This window comes from Muntiacus reevesi, chromosome 7 (assembly GCF_963930625.1).
Source record: "Muntiacus reevesi chromosome 7, mMunRee1.1, whole genome shotgun sequence".
NCBI lineage: Eukaryota > Metazoa > Chordata > Mammalia > Artiodactyla > Cervidae > Muntiacus > Muntiacus reevesi.
The window spans coordinates 8,198,958-8,223,447 of record NC_089255.1 but is presented as its reverse complement, the minus strand read 5'-3'; the positions used below and the strand labels follow the sequence as shown (position 1 = coordinate 8,223,447).

Sequence of the window (24,490 nt, the reverse complement as noted above, 5' to 3'; positions counted from 1 at the left end):
CTTTGGAAGCTTGCTGAGAAGCTTCAGGGTCACAACAGGGGTTAAGATAAGGGGACAAGGCCTTTCCTGAAAGAAGGCCAGTCCTCATTCCCCAAGCCCCACTTTCTATGCCTGTCATTTCATGTGTTGAAACGCAAATCCTTGTCTCACATCTCCAAAACGCTCTTTGGATTTTCTGTCAGTTTTCCAGCAGTTTCCTTCAAGAACCTAAGCCACCGTTGGGAGGGTCATTAACTTCCTAAGGCTTTGAGGTGAATGTGAATGAGCAGGCATTTGAGGTGAATGAGCAGGCAGTTGGCTGTGTCCGAGAGGAGCTGTGGAGGCCTAGTTTATTACCAGGAAGGACCAAAATGTAAAGGGAACAGTGGAGCCGTCTGACCTTCTGAGACTCGGAACTTCTCTCCATTCACAACATGCTCAATAAGTCTTGTCTGAGTATTTACTACCTTCCAGACATTGCTCTAGAGGCTGGGGAAATGGCAGTAAACAAGGCCTGCTCGGGTCTGTTCTCCTGGATCTCATGAGCTGGTGAGCACAGACCCTTGTAGTCAGTTTGGGCTATGAGAAGTTCCATAGACTTGGGGGCCTACACAGCAAATATTTATTTCTCACGGCTCTGGGCTGGGAAATCTAAGGTCACAGTGCCAGCATGGTTGGGTTCTGGTGAGGGCCCTCCTTCTGACTTACAGACAGTTGCCTTTTTGCTGTGTCCTCAGATAGCTGAGAGAAAGAGAGATGACCTCGCTCCTGTTTCTTCTAATAAGGGCACTAATCCCATTCATGAGGGCTCCACCCTCATGACAAAATTACCTCCCAAAGAGCCCATCTCCAAATACCATCACATGGTATGAGAGCAGACCTTCAAAATATGAATTTTGAGAGGACACAAATGTTTAATCCATAGAAGACACTTAATGATCAAACCCAGAGACCAGATAACACTAGAAGTGCAATGAAGATAAAGCAAGAAAAAAGAACCAAGAAGGACTGGGGGAGGAGTCCTTTAGATAAGAGATCAGAGTAGCCATCCTGAGGACATGTGAACAGAAACAAGAAAGGTGAGAAGGAGCCAACTCCCTGAGGATCTGGGGCAGAGGGAGAGCAGTGTGGCAGCCTCGATTGCACACCTGAACCCCAGAAAGGGGCCAGTGGGCTAGAGCTTGGGAGAACACAGTGTGGGATGAGGTTGCGGAGGTAGGTGGGATGCAGAAACCTGTGTTTCGTAAGCCAGGACAAGGAATTGGGCTTTAGAATACATCTCACCCGGAACTTCAGAAAAGACCTGAAGGATTCAAACACCACTGAAAAAGGACACGTATTTGCACATTTCATTTCTTGTGGGTCAGGATCCTTACTTTGGGTCCTATTGCCTTGCTCTTACTATCAGTGTAAGAAGGAAGCAGACGTCTTAGAGCCATACACTCCTAAGAGAACCACAAATAGACTGAATGGGGCAGTTGCCTCAGCCATTAAGTGGTAAAGACACTGTCTTAACTCATAGACAACAAAATCAATAATAAAACATTCAGAGGAACCACAACAGGAAATTAAAGGCAGGACTCTGGGAGAGAAAAAGCCTAATCTTCATACATACTATGAAAATTTATAAGGAAAAGCATAAACCAGATAAATTTGTAACTCTTCAGGGGGAATCTGTTCTATTTTGAAAAGATGACTCTACTGCTTTGATGTGAAGAGAACGTCCATCTGGTTTCATCAGCCTCTTCTCTCTCCAGTCCCGTCATCCTCTTTCTCTGCTTTTTCATCTTTCTCCTGTCCCAGGGCCCACTTTGTCCTTTCTCCATCTCAGACATTTAGTCTCTTCCTCAAATCCAGGCAGCAGGGACCTCCCTGGTGGTCCAGTGGTTAGGACTCTGTCTCCTAACGCAGGAGGTGCAGGTTTGGTCCCTGGTCAGGAAATGAGACCCCACACAGTGTGGCCAAAAAGAAAAAGCCAGGCAGACAGTGTGGCAGGGGCTGAATTTCAGTCCTACTCACTCCCTCAGCCCTTCCTCGCTCCATCACTGAACTACCACTTTCATCTTTTCCCCCAAATCTATTACCTGAATGTCGGGGGAAGCTGAACTTCCTCTGTGTTTCCTCATTGTAAGCCTTTCCATAGGACTACCTGAATTCCGCAGCATGGGCATAGTGGGAAAATGAGAGAGGGCTCTTGAGGGTTAAAGGATATTCAAGAGACTTAACAATCAAATGTAATGTGTGGATCTCGTTTAGTTTCTAATTCACACAAACCAAGGGCAAGAAGAGACACTTGGAGATAACCACAGAACTAGATTGTGAACTTTGTCTTGGATGATACCACCAAGTGATTATAGTTACTAGGTGTATCATGGCATTTTTAAGAGAACAGGTTCAGTTCCAGGTCACTGCAGTAAAGTGACTATCCAATAAAGCAAGTCACACAAACTTATCGGTTTCCCAGTATACATAAAAGTGCATTATGTTTACACTATACTGTAGGCTAACTGTGCAATAGCATTATGAGGCCTGCACTCCTCTAGGGACTAGAAACATCTCTCCTCCAAAGCTCTGAGGAAATCCATTCCTCAGGAATAATTCCATTTCTCTTGACACTTTCCTTGGACACTTCTCACGTAATTACCTTAATGGCTCTAGCTCTGGAAAACAAAAGCTAGGAAGACTAGTGGTTTTCAGGCAACTTTCACAGGCCTTCACTTTGTAAGGAAGTCTTACTTTTCTTTCTTTTTTTTTTTTTTTTTGCCTTACTTTTCTTGACTGGGAAAAACTCATGTTATAGAACTTTTTAAAAACCAAATTGGGACCATAACAAACACCTCCTGTTTAAAGTTAACATTATACAGTAGACACTTTTCACTGTAGACAACAGTCTTTGAAAACACGTACGTAATGACCACATAGCATTCCCTTTCTTGATAAGAAACTGAGAAAGGTGGAGAAGTCAAGGGGAAAATAGCCTCTCCAGGCGGCAGGCAGTGGCACCAACCGGAGAGAGCAGGCTGCATAAAACCCATGAGCTGCAGAATCCAGGCTGGACCAGAGGTGCCCAGGCTGTTACCATTACCACGGTCTTCTCCCATACCCAGGCCAGCTGAGTCAGAATCTGAGTGGGAGGGGGCTCATATTCATCTCTGTTTTTACGCAATACCTTGGGTGAATGTAATGTGGAGCTGGAATTCAAAACCACTACTTTAGGAGCCTCCCTGGTGGTACAGGGGACAAGAATCTGCCTGCCAATGCAGAGGACTCGGGTTCGATCCCTGGTCCAGGAAGATTCCAAGTTCTGTGGAGCAACGAAAGCTCGTGCACCACAACTCCTGGGCCCTTGTGCTGGAACCGCGGAAGCCCATGCATCGAGGGCCTGTGTTCCACCAGAGCAGCCGCCGCGAGAAGCCCCAGTACCGCAAGGAGGAGCCCCTGGCCACTGCAACCAGAGAAAGCCCGCGAGGCGACGAAGACCCGGCACAGCCAAAAGGTAAGATCAGTAATTTTTAAAACACACCAAACACTGCTTTAAAGATTCAAATATTTCAGGGGGACATGTAGAAACATAAAAACTGCTCTAAATAATAAGAAAAAAATGGTTTCTCGTAACACTCAGGATAAATTTCAGATTTCTCATATTAATACTCAAGGCCCTTTCTGATTCTGAGTCCTACCTCTCCAGCCCCATTTCCTGCTCTCCCCCACCCCAGGAGACCCCAAAAACAGCATTCCCAACATGTCCTGTGACTTCAGACCTGCGCGATTCAGCCCATATTCTCTCTCTTTAACACCCTTTCCCCGTTTCTTTGCTTCCAGAAAGCCTTCTTTCAGTCCCCGATTCTTAAGCAAATACAAAATCTGTCTTTTTAAAATTAAAACTCAAGGTCTGGGGGCTTTGTTAATGCTTTCTAGCCATCTGTATTGCCAGTCACACATCCAGGCTAGGGCCCCAAGCAAACATAGGCTGTTGCCTTCCATAAGACTTGTCTTCCAGTAACCACACTGAGAAAATGGTAAGCATCAGAATGTGCTAATTTAGAGATGACCCTTGAATGTTCTTTAAAGTTCATTTAAGCTCCAGAAATGCGAGGCCAGTGCCTCTGAGCAGAAGAAATAATCAATTTGGCCTCCTGCAAACTTATTGTAAATATCTAACACACACATAAAACAAAGTCTCTACTAGAAAAGAGCTTTTGGTACATCAAGTAATTCTTACTCATTTGAAATCTAATTTGACACATAAAATTGCTTTTCCTCACTTTTGATCGATTTTTAGAAACACCATGAAATGAACATTGGTTTTCCATTTATTTCTCCCTGTTGAGAATGTCCTTACTTGAATAAAATGTGGGAAATTTTTGGATTTACTTCTCATAAATTAGTGGCCTACTTAAGAATATGTAAACCTGGGGACCAAATTAAATGAAAAGTTTAAAGAGCCCTGAGAAATAGTCAGACCTTCTCTTGTATAAGCAATACACCTTCTTGTAAGAAAAAAATCCTAAATATCTCTGAAATAAGTGTTCAATTTTTTTCTTCTCATTTTTTCTTCCAACCTTTTGAGGGATAGAAGAAATAAATACTTCTTTTCTAGAATGCTCTGACCTCTAAATTCTGTCTTATCTGTTCAGAATTGGTTTAAGGGAAATAAAAAATATTATCCTATTTAAAGAAAAAAATGACAAGTCTTACTTAGTACTAAAAAATCAACAATTGGCAGATTCTTTTATTTGCTTATTAAATAGTTATTAAGCACCTACCATCAGCCAGATAGGGAAATAAAAGTGTTGGTTGCTCAGTCATGTCTGACTCTTTGCATCCCCACAGACTGAGGTCCACCAGGCTCTTCTGTCCTTGGGATTTTCCAAGAAAGGATACTGGCGTGGGCTGCCATGCCCTCCAGGGGCTCTCCCCAACCCAGGGATTGAACCCAGGTCTCCTGCATTGCAGGCGGATTCTTTCTTGTCTGAGCCACCAGGGAAGCCTGAAATAGGGAGCCAGGCACCCTGGAAAGAACACCGTGGTCAGGGTCATTGATTTACTGATGAGCCCTGTCTTGGCAAATGTAAAGGGCAGGCCTCTGTTCTCAACTCATTCCTTCTCTCAGTGGATTTCACCCTCTTTCCTTCTCCAGAAACTTTCTTCCCTAGGCTCCTAAAGCCCCACACTCACCTGGTTTTCCTTCTACCCCCTGACCACGACTTTGCTGTATCATTTGCTGGCTTCCCTTTTTCCTGAGAGCTAACCGTTGGACCTTTCTTCTTGTCTATCCACATTCTCCTCCTAAATGATCTCCTCTAATCTTGTGGCTAAACACCTTCTAGATGCTAATGGCTCCCAAATCTGTATTCTCAGTCTCCTGTTTAATCTGAGATCTGGACTAGGTCCTATATCCAACCGCTCATGTGATACCTCCACTTGGATGTCCAACAGGGATTTCAAAAAGAGCTATTCCCCATATGTCCCCACACAAAGCTTTCCTATTCAGTAAAATGCATCATTTGTTTGAGCCAAAATCTAAATATTAGGGATTATGTTCATCTGTGTATCACAGAATCCAACTTAACCAAGGAGCAGTTTTTTGTTTGCTTTCACATAACGAGAGGACCAGAGGCAGGCGGACCAGGGCTGTGTGGTTAGTTGGTTCCTCTCAGCCAACAATGTCCCGGCTCCTCCTTTTTCCTTCTCTGTCCTCATGGTCACAAGATGGCAGCCCCACCTCCAGCCTCACAACTACATTCCAACAGAAAGAAAAGGAAAGGATGAACTAGGTAAGGCACAGAGCCTATATGGAAATAGCAGAAATTCCCAGAAATTCCTAGTAGCTCTCTGCTTATTTCTCATTGCCCAAAACTGTGTTACAAGGTCCACTTCAGATGCAAGAGAAGCTGGGGAATAAGACTTTCTAGCTCAGCACATTGCTACCCTGCACAAACCAGGGCTCTAGTCTATGGAAGAAGGGTGGAGTGGATATCAGATAGGCAACAGTGGGGCCCACCCTGTGGTCCTGGACTGCTCTCTTTCCTACGCCTCATTACCAATCCCTCCGCAAGCCCTATCACTGTCACCTCCAAAAGATAGCAAATTCAACTGCTTCTTTTCATCTCCCCTGCTCAGATTCCAGCCCAAGATGCCACTGTCTCTCCCTCAGAACACAGCCCGTGGCCTCCAAAAAGGTCACCCTCTTCCACATTTACCCTCTCTATAGCTCTTTCTTCACACCACAGCTGGGACAAGCACTCAAAAGTATAATCACACCATATTCCCTTTCTTAAATTCTCCAAAGGATCCATCACAGTTGGAGTTTCCTCCTAGTAGATCCTGAGTCAGTAGTTTATGTGAGAGGTGCAGGACCCATGGGAGGGCTTTGCAGAGACGGGGAAGGGAGCCCAGAGCAGGTGCAAGAAGCCCTCCTCCCCACGGCCCACGGAAACTCAGCCCAGAGGAAACCCAGGAAAAAGGCGGAAGACGCTTGCCTCAGAATTACGTGACCCCAGGGGCAAGTCAGTAATTCCACACCAGCCCCCAAGGGCGGCTGAACACCTTAGCCCTGGACTTAGCCCTTCCCTGAGCTAACTCACTGCGAAAGCCAGCACTTCCTCCCGCTTCTCAATCTTTCTGCTTCCAGACCCACAGCTTCTTCCTCTTGAAGCAGAATCACAAGAGGATGCAAGAACCACTTTATTTCTTTAATAGGATAAATTCAAAGTACAACTGAAGGGTGATGAACATCTGTGAGAAATCTGCTAAGTTCTAGTCTCATTTGAAAGAGCTAATTTTTGTGATGCTCTCTAACAGACAAAAAAAAGCATATAACATTTTCCTCTGAGATTAATAGGTACATACTACTATACAAAAAATAGATAAATAAAAAGGACCTGCTGTATAGTACCGGGAACTATATTCAATATCTTGTAAAACCTTTATTGGAAAAAACTGAAAAAGATATAGAAGTATGTGTGTGTGTATATATATATATATATATATCTGAATATATATGTACACACACACACATATATATAGCTGAATCACTTTGATATAGACCTCAAACTATCACAACATTGAAAGCCAACTACACTTCAATAAAAATAGGAAAATTCCATACACATAGGAAAATTCCAAGTAGGGCATACAAGATTTGGAATATTTATTCCAAATCAATTTATTAACATATACATCACCTAATAATTCTAGCAACTGATGATAATGCATATATATTATAAATGGCATTACTGTGACTACGACTCTGGAAGAAATAGACGAACAATAAGTAACTGTGGATATATTTCAGCCTTTAGATAATCTTACTACTTGTCTTTACTTTCATTTCTTCTTCAATTGTTCTACAAAGTAATCATTACAAGCAACCGTCAGAGCTGCCACCATGACCACAAATTCATTAAAATCCACTTTGTTGTCCTTATTGGCATCCAGGTCCTGCATTATCTTACCAACCAACTTGGGATCCTTCTGGCACTAAAAGGAAAAAGAAAATTTCTAACTCCCAGGTTTTGAGGTTCATGACAACTGAAATCACACCTTCCTTTTATCTACATTAAAGTCTTCATTTCCATTTTTAGCATCAAAAGCAATTTCCAAGAGCCTATTTATTTGCAGGTGGGTTTGAACCCGGGCACACTTTCTAAGTGAGCCTGGGCCTCTGCCCCCAGTTCATATAGTCCTCAGACCTAAACACCAAAAGGAGCAAATAGTAACCCATCAAAGTGAGCTGCTGATGCTGAAAATGCATTTACCAGACAGCAAGGTGGAGGGCCAGAACCGGGGAGACAGCCGGGGAAGGTGGGGGACATGAAAAGAAGGTGGAGGGCCAGAGCCGGGGAGACAGCCGGGGAAGGTGGGGGACGTGAAAAGAAGGAAGCTTTGAAGCCAACCAGGGAGCAGGAGTGACTCTGCCATTTACCGACGAGACTTGGAGCAAATCACTTAATGTGTTAATACTTCCTTTTTCATCAAATGAGGAGAATAATATCTCCCTACAAATTGAGGGGGTATCTCAATACACTTTTATGAGCACTTAGCACCAGGTTGTTAGATTTAGCAAATAAAAATTCAGGACACCCAATCAAATGTGGATTTAGATGAACAATGAATACTTTTTTGGTATAAGCATTGCCCCCCATAAGTATGTCATATTTATATTATCTGACAGCCTGTTTTGTGTATCACAAAACAAAACAGAGGCACCCAGTAAAGGGTAGATCTTACAGGAATGACTCCATTTTATTGGTGGAAAGGAAAGCCAGGAGCCCATTGAGGAAAGCAAGGTTCAGAAAGGATGGGCTATGCAGCACCCACTTTTCCTATAATTAGAGGTTGATGAGGAATGTTTTCCAAAGTATAGTTCATTTCCTCCAAGAATTCCCCATTGTCCTCTGATTAGCTCCCAGCCACTAAACGGCTGGACATTTAAACTAAACTGATCAATTCAATCAAAAGCCATCACAAATTTCACTTGAATAAATCAATGTGCCAAGTTTCACTTACGGAGTCTCTTATTCTAAATGTTACATGACACACTCGCCAAACTGAATTTGAAAAATAAAAATGTTCTTGGGGACTCCTAAAATTGCTAAAAAGGTATTGTTTGTTAAAATTTTTTAATTTTTTTCGCATAAAGGGTGGGGAAGTTAAGTAGTTAACACAGTTAACTACTGTGTTAAGACAGTGTTTGATAACATCACACCAGGCTACAACGTGTACCAAAACTTCAAAGCTCCAAAAACACCAGAGTGAGCATTTTCCTCAGGGTAGGCTCCTAATACTCCACTGTAAGGTTTCACCTGTGAATTTATTCAACTCCTGGCCATTTTGAGATGTAAATCTGTTTGCTGTTCAACTGGTCATGGGCCAGACATCTCTTGCCTCAGTCCCACTCAGCTTGTTCTTGACTGACAAACTTGCTAGTATTTATCATTCACCAGGAAATTTGCTACCATAGAATGCAGTACCCCCGGCTTCATTTCTGGCCCCAAACATCATATTTATTCACTTACAGACAGCTGGATAGACAGCTCCAGGTCAAGTCACTGGTTATATATGTCACTACATGTCACATGTCACTATAGCTCCAAGTATAACTAGCTGTACTTTCGCTGCACTAGGACATTGAATAATCGACAAAAGCCTCAAATATAATTTCCAACACCTGGAAACCCTACCCCCCAAGACACCATGGAAAGGGATACGTGCCCACAGACACAGCAAAGGTCCTAGTGTTTGCTGCCCTGTATTTAGAATCTCGATAGGAATTACATGGTGTGGACAGCATGCAGCAGACGGTGTTCACAGAGGCTGACCCTGGACATGCACGGCTTCCACCCTCCACCGAACGGGGAGGACGGCCAGACTCACCGAGAGGACTTCCGTGAGCTCTCACTGCAGGAGCATCTTCACCTCCCCTTGTTGAGCTTGAACCTGTCTCCTTCCCTGCAGGAGTAGCGGTGGAAGGTTCTAATCCTGATGTCCATGGCAAGCTCCAGCCAGATGGGCCTGCGGGCAGCACTCCAGGACGGGCCACCAAAACCGGGGAGAAAACGCTTGTGAAGGCTAAGCCGGTGGAGAAACACCAGCACCTTCATTAAAACGGAATATCGCCATCCCCTGCTCAGCTCACACCCCAAGGGATGGCTGTTAGAGCAGGATGATCCTCAATTAACCAAGTGTTCTACCTCTCTAGGGCAAGCTAAAGAGATCTCTGCAGGTTGGTTTTTTCCTCCTCCCCTAATCTCCTCTCCTCCATGATGGAGCTGGTTCAGAGTGTTTGGAAGTTAGCAATCAGACAACAAATTCAGAGCCGTGATAAAACACAGGTTAAAAAATAAACAAAAAGAGAAAGGAAACACATAACTTCATACCTGTTCAGCCAACGCAGGGCTCCATCAACAGTTGTTTATATAATTAAACTCTAACCATTTATACCCAGGTGGGCATGGGGTCCACCTTAGCATACCTGTTTCCAAGAAGATGAAAATTGCCAGTGACAAGAGATTCAAGTGGAAATAACTCTGAGCCTGTTTTTTTTCTTTTTTCTTTTTTTTTTTTTTTTTTTGAGCCTGTTTTTAACCAGGAAAAGGAACAGGTGTGAGTTGCTACCCCAGGGCCATCAGGGAAGGGCTGGCCCTCACCGTGTGTCCTGGAGGAGAAGGCGAAGAAGTAAAGAGCCTGTGGTTATCCCTCATTAAGGGGAATGTGGGTACAAATGCGGTCAGTTGCTAGGAAGTTGTTGACTGGAAAGAAATCTAAATATAGAGGAGCAGAGAAGAAACACTGGCTCAAACCTGGAGACTCCTCAGCAAGGCCAATCACGAGGTCAAGGGAACACACTCAGAGAAGACCCGTTAAACTCTCCAATGGACAGGGACTTATTTAGCTCTAAAGAAAGGGGGAGGAAATGAGAACGCTCTGTGCATGCCAATTTAGAAAAGAAAAAACATAGACTCTGGGTGTGCAGGAAAGAAATAAAAATGAGGATATATACGTGTTCCCTGGTCAGGAAACAAAGATCTCCCACATGCAGAGAGGTACAGCCAAAAGAAAAAAAAAAAGAATATATATGTGCATATATACTTGAGTTTGCCTAAGCAATCACTGAAAGTTTACAAAAGTAAAGAAAAGTAATAGCTACAAGGGTCGAGATGGAAACGGAGAGGTTGGGAGTAGGATTTCTCATTTACCCCTTTCAAACTGCTTTTAACTTTTTCAGTTACAGGACTGTATTGCCTAATTAAAGAAGGAAAGAAAAAAAGAAATCCGTGGAAGGAAGCCCCTGAAGCCATGTATGCAGGAATCCACGGTGGGAAATGTCCAAGTGAGAGAAACTGACCAAAGAAAAAGTCCCTGGAAAAACCCAAGCCAGAGACTGCCCACTGTGCTTTCAAAGCTGCCTGTGCCCGGCTTGAATTATATGGAAAGCAAACCGGTATCCCCTTTGCAGCTCCTTTCACAAGCCTGTTGGACTGTGTCCTCAGCCAGCCCACGCCCATGCCCCTTGTCATCAGGCAGCCCCCAGGACCTCCCGAGAGGTCTCCAGAGACGCTGTCACCTTGTACCTAAAGCTCAATTCTCAGAAGAGTAATTTTTTAATTATTTTTTTTAAAGAGTAATTTTAAGTTAGCTTTTTTAATGATGAAGGTAATAATGCATGTGGTAAAATAGAGTTCTGAATACTCAAGAGTATGAAATAAAAGTAAACTTCTCTCCACCATGTCCCACCCGAGCCATTCTCGATTAACACTTACCTGCGTGAGAAGCAGGATCGTGGTGGTGCAAAGCATGGGCTGCCTGTCTCCAGCTCTCGCCTCTGTCCCCGACTAGCTGTGGGATCCTGGGCTAATCACCTACACTCTGTGTCCCCATTTCCCAATCTGTTTAGACAGGATCACGGTAGTACCTACCCAACAGAAAGGATTAAACATGTGCCTGGAACATACTGAGTGCTTTGTTTGTATCCGCTATTATTATCCTTATAGAAAAAAAGATACATTTATCATTTACATAACTATATGTAATATTATGGGCTTCCCAGGTGGCACGAGTGGTAAAGGACCCACCTGCCAACGCAGGAGACAGAAGAGACTCAGGCTTGATTCCTGAGTAGGGACGATCCCCTGGAGGAGGGCATGCAACCCACTCCTGGAGAGTCCCATAGACAGAGGAACTCTGTGGGCTATGGTCTGAAGAGTCACAGAGAGTCAGGTACCACTGAAGCAACTTAGCGTGCACACACACACACGTAACAGCATTAACACGTGTGTACTTTTTTTTTAACTTAATGTAACTCTTACTATATCAACACAGATAGATCTACTCCATTCCTCACTGAGATGGTGTATTACTCCATGGGATGCATGTCCCTACATATAATCACGAAATATTTTTCAGGTATTGATGTTATGCTAGGCCCTGGGTCAATACAGGAGAAGAACCTTACCCCAGCAAACCTCATTTCTATTTGTACTGGGGCTGTGCAGCAAACGCTGTGTCTTTTTTATGTTGGGTCTTCTAACCAAGAACTCCCCTATGGCTTTGTGACTATATTCTCCTGATCTGCTCATTTCTGAATGCAATTTCTTTGACTCCTAAACATCAGCAATTTCAGCCACTCCTATCATTTCCCTGGTGGCTCAGACAGTAAAGAATCTGCCTGCAATGTAGGAGACCCGGGTTTCATCCCTGGGTTGGGAAGGTCCCCTGGAGGAGGGAATAGTAACCCACTCCGGGATTCTTTCCTGGAGAATACCATGGACAGCGGAGCCTGGTGGGCTACAGTCCATGGGGTCAAAAAGAGACTGAGTGCTGTAACACTTAAAATTTCAGTCACTCCCCAAAGCATATCTTTTGGCCCAGAGTTCTCTACTAACCTCCAAAACCACTATCCAACCGCCTGCTGGACCCCGTTCCTACCAGAGTGTCACACAAGCTTCTCAAACTCAATGAGGACCAAAGCCAAACCCACACCCTCTCCCCACCCACCTGCTCCTCCTGCTCCCATCACCCAGCATCTGGCACCGTTTGTAAATATCAGTTGAATTCGTCCATTTCTCTCCATCCTTCACCTCCTACAGGACTTGGTGATTTGGAGGCTCATTACTGTGATAGCTTCTTTACTACTCTCTCTACTCACTATTCTCCTTCATCCTGCTGTCAAGAGTAATCTAAAACACAAGTCAACACCCACACTCCGGGGCATTCATCCATCTGACCTGCCTACAACCTGGCCAAAATGCTGCACTCTCTCCTTCTTCCCTGCCTTAGCTGTTCTGGGCCCAGGGCCTGGAAAGCTAATTCTGTCACTCCTCAAGGCTCCGTTCAAATATCTCCTCTTAGAAGTTTTCTTGCAAGCTTCCTGGCTCCTCACCCTTTCCTCTGATAGGTGCCCACCTCTGCGCTCACTTGTCCCCTGGAGCACCTCCTTTTCTTTTTTATCACCATTTTTTTGGTCTGCCCACATGCTCCTCACTCTCCAGACTGAATGGGCAGAATCGATACCTGGTTCATCCTTGCACTCCGCAGCATTGAGCACAGCGTCAAGCATGTGAAGGAAAACCTTTGAAATCTGGCTGTTGACCACCAGACACCTGACTGCAAATATCTTTTCTTGTATTCCCATATTTCTAGACAATGATTTTTGTAAGACAATAAATTTATTCATTGTAGATAAGAAAAGAAATCTTTGCTGATGGATGGATTAATGAACAGATGCCTCAGAGAAGGAAGCCAAGCTCCCGAAAGAGTTGAGCCTTGTCGGGTTTAATTGTCCAAAGAATTATTTGATTTGCATTTATTTCACATAGAAAATTTGTTTCCTTGAAGAGACAGACAACAGCTATTTCCGAGAATATAAAGAGTTTGAATTTGGAACTATTTTCAGATTAAGCTGCTGAAGTTTTAAATGTACTAAAATGGGTAAGTCTCCATAGAAGATGCGGGTCTCAGCAGTATTATATCTAAATCATATTCAACCAAAAATAATTTACTTGGGAAATTCAATTGGCAGGGAAACTTTTTAATATTGAAAATTATAACGTTGTAATTATAGTCTGATTCTAGAGATGCAAAATACATATGACCTTGGTGCGCTCTGCTCTCGGGGTCTGAAAGTCAGGTGATTTCCGCTCGGCTTTAGCAGAGCGCGATGTTTCCTTTGGTATATGGTGCCCTCTAGTGTCACACCGCAGCACTGCATCTGGAAGCTCTCATTCCCAGACGGCCTTGGCACTGCTTGTAGGCTCAACCGGGTCCGGCTCTTTGTGACCCTATGGACTGTAGCCCATCTGGCTCTTCTGTCCATGGGATTTTCCCAGGAAGAACACTGGAGTGAGACGCTACTTCCTCCTCTTCCCAATTCAGAGATCTAACCCACATCGCTTGCGTCTCCTGCATTGGCAAGCAAATTCTCCTGCATTGGCAAGCAAATTCTTTAGTGCCACCTGGAAAGCCCCCTAATTCCCAGAGTGTGCTTGAAGTTGTAAACCATGGCCCTTCTTCAGGGACTTATCTGTGGTGGTGGTGGTGGTGGTGAGTTCATTGAGTCGTGTCTGACTCTTTACGACCTCATGGACCGCAGCATGCCAAGCTTCCTTGACCTTCACCATCTCCTGGAGCTTGCTCAAACTCACGTTCATTGAGTCGCTGATGCCACCCAACCATCTCATCCTGTTGTCCCCTTCTCCTCCTGCCTTCAATCTTTCCCAGCATCAGGGTCTTTTCTAATGAGTCAGCTCTTCACATCAGGTGGCCAAAGTATTGGAGTTTCAGATTCAGCATCAGTCCTTTCAATGAATATTCAAGGTTGATTTCCTTTAATATTGATTGGTTTGATTTCCTTGCAGTGCAGGGGATTCTCAAGAATCTTCTCCAACACCACAGTTCAAAAGCATCAGTTCTTCAGCACTCAGCCTTCTTTATGGTCCAACTCTCACATCCATACATACTACTGGAAAAATCTTAGGTTTGACTATTCGGGCCTTTGTTGGCAAAGTAATGTGTCTGGTTTTAATATGTGGTCTAGATAGGTCATAGCTTTTCTTCCAAGGAGCAAGCATCTTGTAATTTCATGGCGGCAGTCACCATCTGCAGTGGTTTTGGAGCTCTTTTTTGGAGGGGCCTTTGGAGCACTTTATTTTCTTATAGTCTGTCACTGTTTGTATTGTTTCCCCATCTATTTGCCATGAAGCAATGGCACCAGATTTCATGATCTTAGTTTTTTGAATGTGAGTTTTAAGCCAGCTTTTTCACTCTCCTCTTTCACCTTCATCAAGAGGCTTTTTAGTTCCTCTTCGACTTCTGCCATAAGAGTGGTGTCATCTGCATATCTGAGGTTATTGATATTTCTACCCTCACAGTCCAGAAAAACAGGTTTAGAGGCCCAACCACACATTCCTGCCATGCAAGTCATGTTTCTGCCCCAGCAACTACAGAAAGGGGATTTCCTCTCTCTCTGACTTCAATCATGTCCCTAAGCCCCTGAGTTCCCTGCTGAATTAAAGGCATTTATCTTGCCTTTTACCCACAGACGGCTGAGAATCAAAAAGAAGAGGAATCCTAAAGGCAAGAATTTCTTTAACACAAGTCAAACATCTATTTTTCTTGGCCAAAATGAGAAGATTTCTGCTCTTTGCTTCAAAGTAATCCAGTGTGGGAGAGGTAGGTGATATGGTGGGAAGTGGGTAGAAAAGACATTAAACCAGATTGGCCTTGAGTCAGGGCACTGTTGAAGGTGAGTACTGGGGACGTGAGAGTTCTTCAGAGAATTCTACGTTCCGATTTTCTATGCATTTGAAATTCTTCTTAATAAAAGTACACATACACATACCTACACACAATCCCCACACCAGTCAGCATGAAGCAAAGTAAACCAAACTGGAATTCTCTCTCAGAGGAAAAGAAGTAACTCAATGGCATTGTGTATGTGGAGGAATTCTGACAGAAACTGCTGCCACTGATGCAATCAACTGAAGAAGAGCAACTTAACCAAAGAATATTTTAAAAACCTAACCCTGTTGGTGGGAATGCAAACTAGTACAGCCGCTATGGAGAACAGTGTGGAGATTCCTTAAAAAATTGGAAATAGAACTGCCATATGACCCAGCAATCCCACTTCTGGGCATACACACTGAGGAAACCAGATCTGAAAGAGACACGTGCACCCCAATGTTCATCGCAGCACTGTTTATAATAGCCAGGACATAGAAGCAGCCTAGATGCCCATCAGCAGACGAATGGATAAGGAAGCTGTGGTACATATACACCATGGAATATTACTCAGCCGTTAAAAAGAATTCATTTGAATCAGTTCTAATGAGATGGATGAAACTGGAGCCCATTATACAGAGTGAAGTAAGCCAGAAAGATAAAGATCATTACAGTATACTAACACATATATACGTAATTTAGAAAGATGGTAGCGATAACCCTATATGCAAGACAGGAAAAGAGACACAGATGTATAGAACAGAGTTTTGGACTCTATGGGAGAAGGCGAGGGTGGGATGATCTGAGAGAACAGCATCGAAACATGTATATTATCAATGGTGAAACAGATCACCAGCCCAGGTTGGATGCATGAGACAAGTGCTCGGGCCTGGTGCACTGGGAAGACCCAGAGGGATGGGATGGAGAGAGAGGTGAGGGGGGGGGTCGGGATGGGGAACACATGTAAATCCATGGCTGATTCATGTCAATGTATGGCAAAAACCGCTACAATATTGTAGAGTAATTAGCCTCCAACTAATAAAAACAAATGGAAAAATAAAATAAAATAAAATAAAAACCTAACCCTGAAGGCTGTTAAACAGTGAGATAAATCACAGGAGACGATAGCTAAGGAAATTCTTTCACTGAAAACAGAAAGTGAAACTGAGTTATTCATATTGACAGTGAAGAAGGAAAACGCGAACGCTTGTTAGTTGCCCACATTTATTCTGGGGCCACACAAGGCACTCTGAACTTAGCCGTGATGGCTAGACTGAAAGCAAGCAGGTAGACTGCGTTTGAACAGTGGCACTATCCACGCCGCAGGCCTGAACCTCATTCCCGTGTCTGTCGCCAGGACTAGCCATTAGCAAGTCCAGCAGTTCCACTTCCCTCGGCCGCTAAAACCACGACCCCTCTCTGCAAAGCTCCAGTGGTGACCCGCCCTCAGAGTGGCCCGCAGGGATCCTTATCCCCCCGCACTCACACCTCTGTGTAGACCCTGCCCGCAGTGAATGAGCAGACGTGTGTCAGCAGCAGGATACTGTGTGTGACTGACGGCGCGGGCGTAAAAGACACCACGGCTTCAGCCTGCTTCCTCTTGGATCACAGGCTCCCGGGAAGGTCGGCTGCCATGTTGGGAGGGTACTCGAGGAGCCTTCTGGAGACCCACGTGGCAGAGAGCTGACCGAGCCAGCACCAGCGGTCAGACGTGGGACGCGCGCCCTTAGCAGCGGCCCCCCAGCCACGGCAAGCTCCAGACGGCTCCAGCAGCATGACCTCTTGGGAGACTCCAAGCCACGACAACAGCTACACAGCTCCCGGATTACTGTCCATCGGAAAGTATGAGAGGCAATAAATGTTGTTTCAAGTTAAATTGGGGTTAACTCTTATGCAACAGCAGATAACTAGCATAGTCTGTGCCAAGCCTGGGAGTAGATGGCAGAAGACTGAGAAGGAATGAGTGACTGTCAGAAATCCCTTGAGTTTCACATATTCTAGAACTCGGTTTTGATTGCCTCCAGAGAGGTTCCAAGCTAGGCTTCAATAGTACATGAACTGAGAACTTCCAGACTTACAAGGTGGATTTAGAAAAGGCAGAGGAACCAGAGATCAAATTGCCAACATCTGTTAGATCATAGAAAAATCTAGAGAATTCCAGAAAAACATCTACTTCAGCTTCACTGACTATGCTAAAGCCTTTGACTGTGCAGATCACAACAAACTGTGGAAAATTCTTAAAGAGATGGGAATACCAGACCATCGTACCTGCCTCCTGAGAAGCCTGTATGCAGGTCAAGAAGCAACAGTTAGAACCAGAAATGGAATAATAGGCTAGTTCCAAATTGGGAAAGGAGTAGGTCAAGGGTGTATATTGTCACCCTGCTTATTTAACTTAAATGCAGAGTACATCATGAGAAATGCTGGGCTGGATGAAGCACAGGCTGGAATCAAGATTGCTGGGAGAAATATCAATAACCTCAGATATGCAGATGACACCACCCTTATGGCAGAAAGCAAAGAGAAACTAAAGAGCCTCTTGATGAAGGTGAAAACAGAAAAGTGAAAAAACTGGTTTAAAATTCAACATTGAAGAAATGAAGATCATGGCATTTGGTCCCCTCACTTCATGGCCAATAGATGGGGAAACAATGGAAACAGTGAAAAATTTATTTTCTTGGGCTCCAAAATCACTGCAGATAGTGACTGCAGCCATGAAATTAAAAGATGCCTGCTTCTTGGAAGAAAAGCTATGACCAGCCTAGACAGCATATTAGAAAGCAGAGACATTACTTTGCCAACAAAGGTTCATCTACTCAAAGCTATGTTTTTTTCAGTAGTCATGTATGGATGTGAGAGTTGGACCATAAAGAAGGATGAGAGTCAAAGAATTGATGTTTTTGAACTGTGGTGCTGGAGAAGACTCTTGAGAGTCCTACGGACTGCACGGAGATCAAACCAATCAATCCTAAGGGAAATCAAACCTGAATGTTCATTGCAAGGACTGATGCTGAAGCTGAAGCTCCAGTACTTTGGCCACCTGACGAAAAGAGCCAACTCATTGGAAAAGACTCTGATTCTGGGAAACATAGAAGGCAGGAGGAGAAGGGGACAACAGAAAATGAGATGTTTGGATGGCATGACTGATTCAACAGACATGAGTTTGAGTAAGCTCCAGGAGATGGCAAAGGACAAGGAAGCCTGGCGTGCTGCAGTCCATGTTGTCGCAGAGTAGGACATGACTGAGGGACTGAACTACAACAAGGGAGGCTCCATCCATTGGACCCATCAAAAGATAACTGACAAACTGGAACTGGTCCTGACAGGTCCATCTTTTAGCAAGCAAAGATGTTATTGCCTCAATTTCTGGGTAGATAACAACTTCCAGAAAGCCATTTTTTAAAATTGGCTAGGGAAATGGCCCCCTGGAGAAAGAAATGGAAACCCACTCCAGTACTCTTGCCTAAAACATCCCATGCACAGAGGAGCCTAGCAGGCTATAGTTCACGGAGTCGCAAAGGAGTCCAACATGACCGAGCGACTGAGCACAGGGAAATTAAACAAAGAATGTAAGTTCCTAAGAGTTCATGGGGTTATGTTGTGTTACAGAATTTTTATGATTCCCTCAAAATTTTAGGTTAGAAAATTTCTATGGAAGACTTTAGGAAAAACAAGAATGGGATAGACCAGGGCAATTTTTCTCTGCAGAATGACATCTCAGAAGGAGCATGTGTAGAGGTCCAGATTTCTTAAGAGTTTCATCCATAAGTCCTTATATTAAACCCAGATTTCACACGCAAGTCCTTCTATTACTGGACTGTACTTGACATTGTTTCTAATTCCTACCTTTCTATAGATTCTTTCCTCTTGGTTTCCATTACGTCTTGCCATGCTGACTTTCTTACAACCTCTCTCTTCTTCCTCTGTGTTCTTTCCTCAGCAGGAATGCTTAATGCCTGCCCTTTGAATGTGGGTGTTCTCCATTGCTTTATGTGGTCAACCTAGGCATTTCCATCTACTGTGATGGTGTTACCTACAAACTATGTGATTCCAATTTCCAAGTCTGTTTCCCCAATTCCGACCTGATATCTGAAACCCTTGAGAATCATGCATGTATGCTCGGTCGCTTCAGTCATGTCCGACTCTATGTGACCCTATGAACTGCAGCTCACCAGACTCCTCTGTCCATGGGATTCTCCAGGCAAGATTACTGGAGTGGGTTGCCATTTCCTTCTCCAGGGGATCTTCCTGACCCAGGGACGAAGCCTGAGTCTCCTGCATTGGCAAGTGGGTTCTTTACCACTAGCACCACCTGGGAAGCCCTTGAGAATCATACCAGTACAGTTTTATTTCTATTCATCTAGAATATAGTTCTACAACTTCTTGTCTTGTCAGTGTTGTTCACAAGTCATCTACTTACCTCTTCAATACTTATACTTCCTGGAAGAAAAATTAGATTGTTTATGGACTTCATTGCTCTTTCTTTGGACTTGAACTGGTAATTGGTTTTACTAGATATGGTGTGTGTCAGCAAATTAAAGTAACCAAATAAAAGTAGTTTCATAGCTGTGGTACATATACACTATGGAATATTACTCAGCCATTAAAAAGAATTCATTTGAATCAGTTCTAATGAGATGGATGAAACTGGAGCCCATTATATAGAGTGAAGTAAGCCAGAAAGATAAAGACCAATACAGTATACTAATGCATATATATGGAATTTAGTAAGATGGTAACGATAACTCTATGTGCAAAACAGAAAAAGAGACACAAATGTACAGAACAGACTTTTGGACTCTGTGGGAGAAGGCGAGGGTGGGATGTTTCGAGAGAACAGCATCGAAACATGTATATTATCAAGGGTGAAACAGATCACCAGCCCAGACTGGATGCATGAGACAAGTGCTCGGAGCTGGTGCGCTGGGAAGACCCAGAGGGATCAGGTGGAGAGGGAGGTGGGAGTGGGGATCAGGATGGGGAATACAGGTAAATCCATGGCTGATTCATGTCAATGTATGGCAAAAACCACTACAATATTGTAAAGAAATTAGCCTCCAACTAATAAAAATAAATGGGAAAAAAATAAAAATTAAAAAAAATTTAAAAAGTAGTTTAATAAGGACATTTACCTCAAACAACAAGGGTTGGTTGTTTCAGTGTTTTAACATGTCATTAAAGACCAGAAACCTTTTGTCTTTCCTCCTTGTCATCTTCTGTATGCTGGCTCTCACCCCTCATAGTTACAAGGTGGCTGCTGCAAGTCCAGACATCACATCTTTTGATCATCTATGAAAGATTACTTGTAGTTCATCCATTTCTCCAGATTTTCTATATCTTCTAAAATTATTCCTATAATAGGTCAGTTTGGTAGAGTATTAGGTTCCTGAACTATATCAGAATGGCCTCCCCTAGAATTGCTAAGCAATTGTGCCTGGGGAAACACTACTTGACTAAGTTGAGGGAAGCTTCTAGAATGAGCCCTAGATTTGTATACACTCCGGGGATGGAACATATCATTCCTTCTCTATGAAGACTCTCAGGAGAAATTTCTGTGTGGTCTTGGGCTGAAAAGAGCCCTGATTTGCTTAAGCGATCATCTTATGGACAAGATGAATTGGCTGGCTGGTAAGATGTCCTCTTTTTCTTCGACTGCTTGAAAACCCAGCGCCAAGTCTGTGGGCCACTTAGGCCAAATACATGAATTTACCACCTGTCATAAACTCAAATCCCTACAGCAGGAACCAAGTTTAAACTATTCAACAGCAGGTACAACAAAGGCACCGGTCAGAATGCACAACTGTTGTAAACCATGAGCATCAGTCGTCATTGACAGCCAGGAAGCTACAGAGTGAAACTAGAGTGAGAATTTAAAAAGAAGTCTCAAAAAAATAAAAATAAAAAGAAGTCTCAACCTATTTTTTTTTCACATTTGATAGAGATAGTCCATGATAATAAATGGGACTGACACTCTACCTCAGTGTTGGGAAGACAATAGGGAGTGGTGGGGACTGTGGTAAGTTGGAGAACCCATGCCCTCTTAAGAACAGTGACTGCTCTTCAGATCCAGACAATTGTTGCCAGATTAGAACACAGCTCAGGGCTCCTAGAACTTCCAATATGGTTAAAATAAAGCCAGAAATCCTAATTTTTGAGGATGCCTGGATTTTAAGACTATACTCCCCAAAATCAACAAACAAAAAGCCCAACCAAAAATAAGCATTAAAGTACAGGCAAATGCAAACAACACAGGTCAGATGACTCTAGTCAGCTTGTGACTTCTGCTTTCTGCTGCATATTTTGTATCAACTTCCTCAGTTTTACACTCCATTCTTATTTTTCTTTCTTTTGCTTCTACTTAGTTAACATTCTCCTCTATTTTATGTATCCCTGCATATCGCTTTAAATTCTACCTGGGATGGTTGTCCTGCCAGGCTCCTCTCTCCATGGGATTTCCCAGGCAGGAATAGAGGAGACGGTTGCCACTTCCTTCTCCAGGGGATTGTTCTGACCCAGGGACTGACCCACTGGGTCAGATTCTTTACCACTGAGCCCCCGGGGAAGCCCCACGTGGGAGAGAGAAGAGGATAAATGCACCAACCCCAGGACGTCTCCCCTCAGACAGCCTATTGGGACATCAAATACCTCAGTCACACCAGACTGAACGGACCCCTTTGCCGTCCTGACTCCCCCACTCCTCCGGAGGGTCCAGACGGGCCCCCCCTTCGTGTGCTGTCTCAACCAGCAGCAAGGCCCCCGCTCATCCGACCGCCTGAGCCAGGAGCCCGGGCGTCACACTCTTTTTGGCCCCTCCTCTGCTCATTCAATCATGGTCAGGCTTTATCCCCTCCTCTCTGACCCTAGCATGGCGATTCAGACCCTGGCCATTTCTGGCCTGAATTACTCTAAGACACTAGGCTCACCTCCTGCACCCTCTCTGCTTTTCTTCAGACTCAGCCTCTGCCAGTTGCTGGGATGCACGCCTGGCCCTCTGCCTTCCTTAACCTCAGGGAGGGTCCCCGCTGGCTCCTGGGGAAGTCCCAGCTCCGCGTCTCACCAGCTCCCGCTGCCCCACAAAACACGCTGCTCCAGGGACACTCAGATACTCAGCTCAGGCACTGGTCCTCCCAGGAAGCCTCCCTGACACCCCAAAGCTCCCCGGAATATCAGAGACCTCCTAGTGCTCCCCCATCACCTCATGCTTGCCTCTGTCCCTGCACAGGAACTAGATTAAAAGAAAATAATAGTTTTAGTTAATAATAATAATAGTTAATAGTAGTTGGGCTTCCCTTGCAGCTCAGCTGGTAAAGAGTCCACGTGTAATGCATGAGACCTGGGTTCGATCCCTGGGTTGGGAAGATCCCCTGGAGAAGGGAAAGGCTACCCACTCCAGTATTCTACCCTGGAGAACTCCATGGACTGTATAGTTCATGGGGTCGCAAAGAGTCAGACACGACTGAGCCACTTTGACTTCACAATAGTAGTTAATAGCAGTCAGCACATACACTGGCCAATATTCGTTTGTTTCATCCTCAAAAACCGTATGAAGAAATATTAGGCCAGTTTGATGGCTTATAAAGCTGAAGCACAGAGAAATCAGTAGCTTCCCTAAAGTCTTTGCTGGTCAATGTGAACCCTGTTCATTCGGCTCCAGAGTACTTGCTCTTCACCACCAGGAGGCGCTGGTGCTCACAGGGTCTGTCTCAATCTGTTTCTCCTGCCCATTCCATTTACTCAGAGATTTATGAGCTCCAGGTCATAAACTGCAGCTCTGTCTGCATGCTCCCCTGATAACAAACACCATATCTGCCCTGCCCTGGATTCCATAGCCGCAAAGACTTCCTCAGACCCAGGTGATTCCCAGCCAGGACTCCAGAATTAGGTTTCTGCAGGGAGCTTGTCTTCTCCACCCCCTCTGAAATCAAGATAAGAGCGTTCTTCTTACCTCATCCCCCTGGAAGGCAGCTTTAAGGGTTAAAAAAACAAAAAGTAGAAGATTATTCTGGTTTCTGACTCTAGTTAGAAACCAGACGTCTGAGGAAGGAGAGTCCCTGGGTGGGGGTTGGGGACGACAGCAAAGGTCACGGGGTGGTTGCCATAGGGCTTCCTGTGTGAAAAGTATCCTCACTACTGTGATCACAAGAGGAAGAAAAAGAGGGAGAGCGAGAGATGCAGGAGCTGGAGGGAGGAGCTGACAGAGGCTCAGAGCCCTGGGCTTCTGATGGGCCCCTGTCCTGCAGATGGTTTCCTTCGGGCTCCTGTGACCATCCTGGCCTCCTGCTTCATTCCCATCTCACCTGGAGAAACTCAGGTGTCTACGTATTCCTGTCCAAGCTGAAAGATCCAGAAGAACCTTCGAGGTGTGGCTTGGCCTCCCCAGATCTGCTCAGGAGATTTTACTCAGTTCTGCTCGCATCTTTCCAGACGCCAGCGGAAGACCACCCCCAAGCAGACACAGGAGTCGCTCAGGCTCTGCCTCACAGCAGCCAGCCCAGGGCAACGTGGGCATCCGCCCTGGCCCCGAGGTGGCTCAAAGCAAAGGGCGGGGCAGACAGACGGGCGGAAAGAGTCCAATACAAACAGGAGGCTCCTGAAAGAAGACACTCCAGGGTGGGTGCTGAGAACTGAAACATCACTCTTTCTAAAATAACTGTTCCAGCCCGCCTGAAAAAAGATGATGAAAGGCTCCAAACTGTAGATTTAAGGAATGTTGGACACTCTGGGAAGGCCAGAATGAACGCGTGGGAGTGGAAGGTCCATGTGAAATGCCCAGGCAGTCAGTTAATGATGGTCCTGTCAAGAGGGGAGTTTCCAGGCACAGCCAGAGGAGGCCAGGGGCATTCTCCTCATCCTTAGAAGAGCACATTCAGACCCACACACAGAAGAGAGAGTGATAAGAGCAAAGTGATAAGGGTTTTCAAATTCCTGCCGCTTCCCATAAAGTGTAAAATGAGCAGATGTATAATCAGAGTTCTTGGGTTAAAGAGCCTTTTCTCTCCTCTCGTAGGGCTTTTGAATTGCCATTGGAAGGACTTCCCTGGCAGGACCGTGGTTAAGAACACACCCTGCAGCGCAGGGCACACTGATCTGACCCCTGGTCCGGGAAGATCCCACACGCAGTGAGGCAACAAGCCGTGGCCTCGAGCCTGGCCGCGACAGGAGGCTCTGCAGTGAGGAGCCCGCGCAGCCCAACGAGAGTGTGGTCCCCCTGCTGCAACCAGAGAGCCCATGTGCAGCAAGGAAGACCCAGCACAGCCACATGTAAAGTAAATTAATTTTTTAAATTTACAAT

The 24,490-nt window shown here is 44.7% G+C and overlaps 1 protein-coding gene and 1 pseudogene across 1 annotated transcript; one reads left to right on the top strand and one right to left on the bottom strand.

The window, feature by feature from the left end:
* LOC136172156 (ZZ-type zinc finger-containing protein 3-like) overlaps positions 1 to 4,627 on the top strand; it is a 30,938-nt pseudogene extending 26,311 nt beyond the window's left edge.
* A 2,681-nt stretch (positions 4,628 to 7,308) lies between these two features.
* Positions 7,309 to 9,584, bottom strand: S100Z (S100 calcium binding protein Z). The gene is given in 3 exon segments (XM_065941304.1): positions 7,309 to 7,461; positions 9,358 to 9,410; positions 9,413 to 9,584. Coding segments are annotated over 3 exon segments (378 nt in total).
* Between the last annotated feature and the right edge of the window lie 14,906 nt (positions 9,585 to 24,490).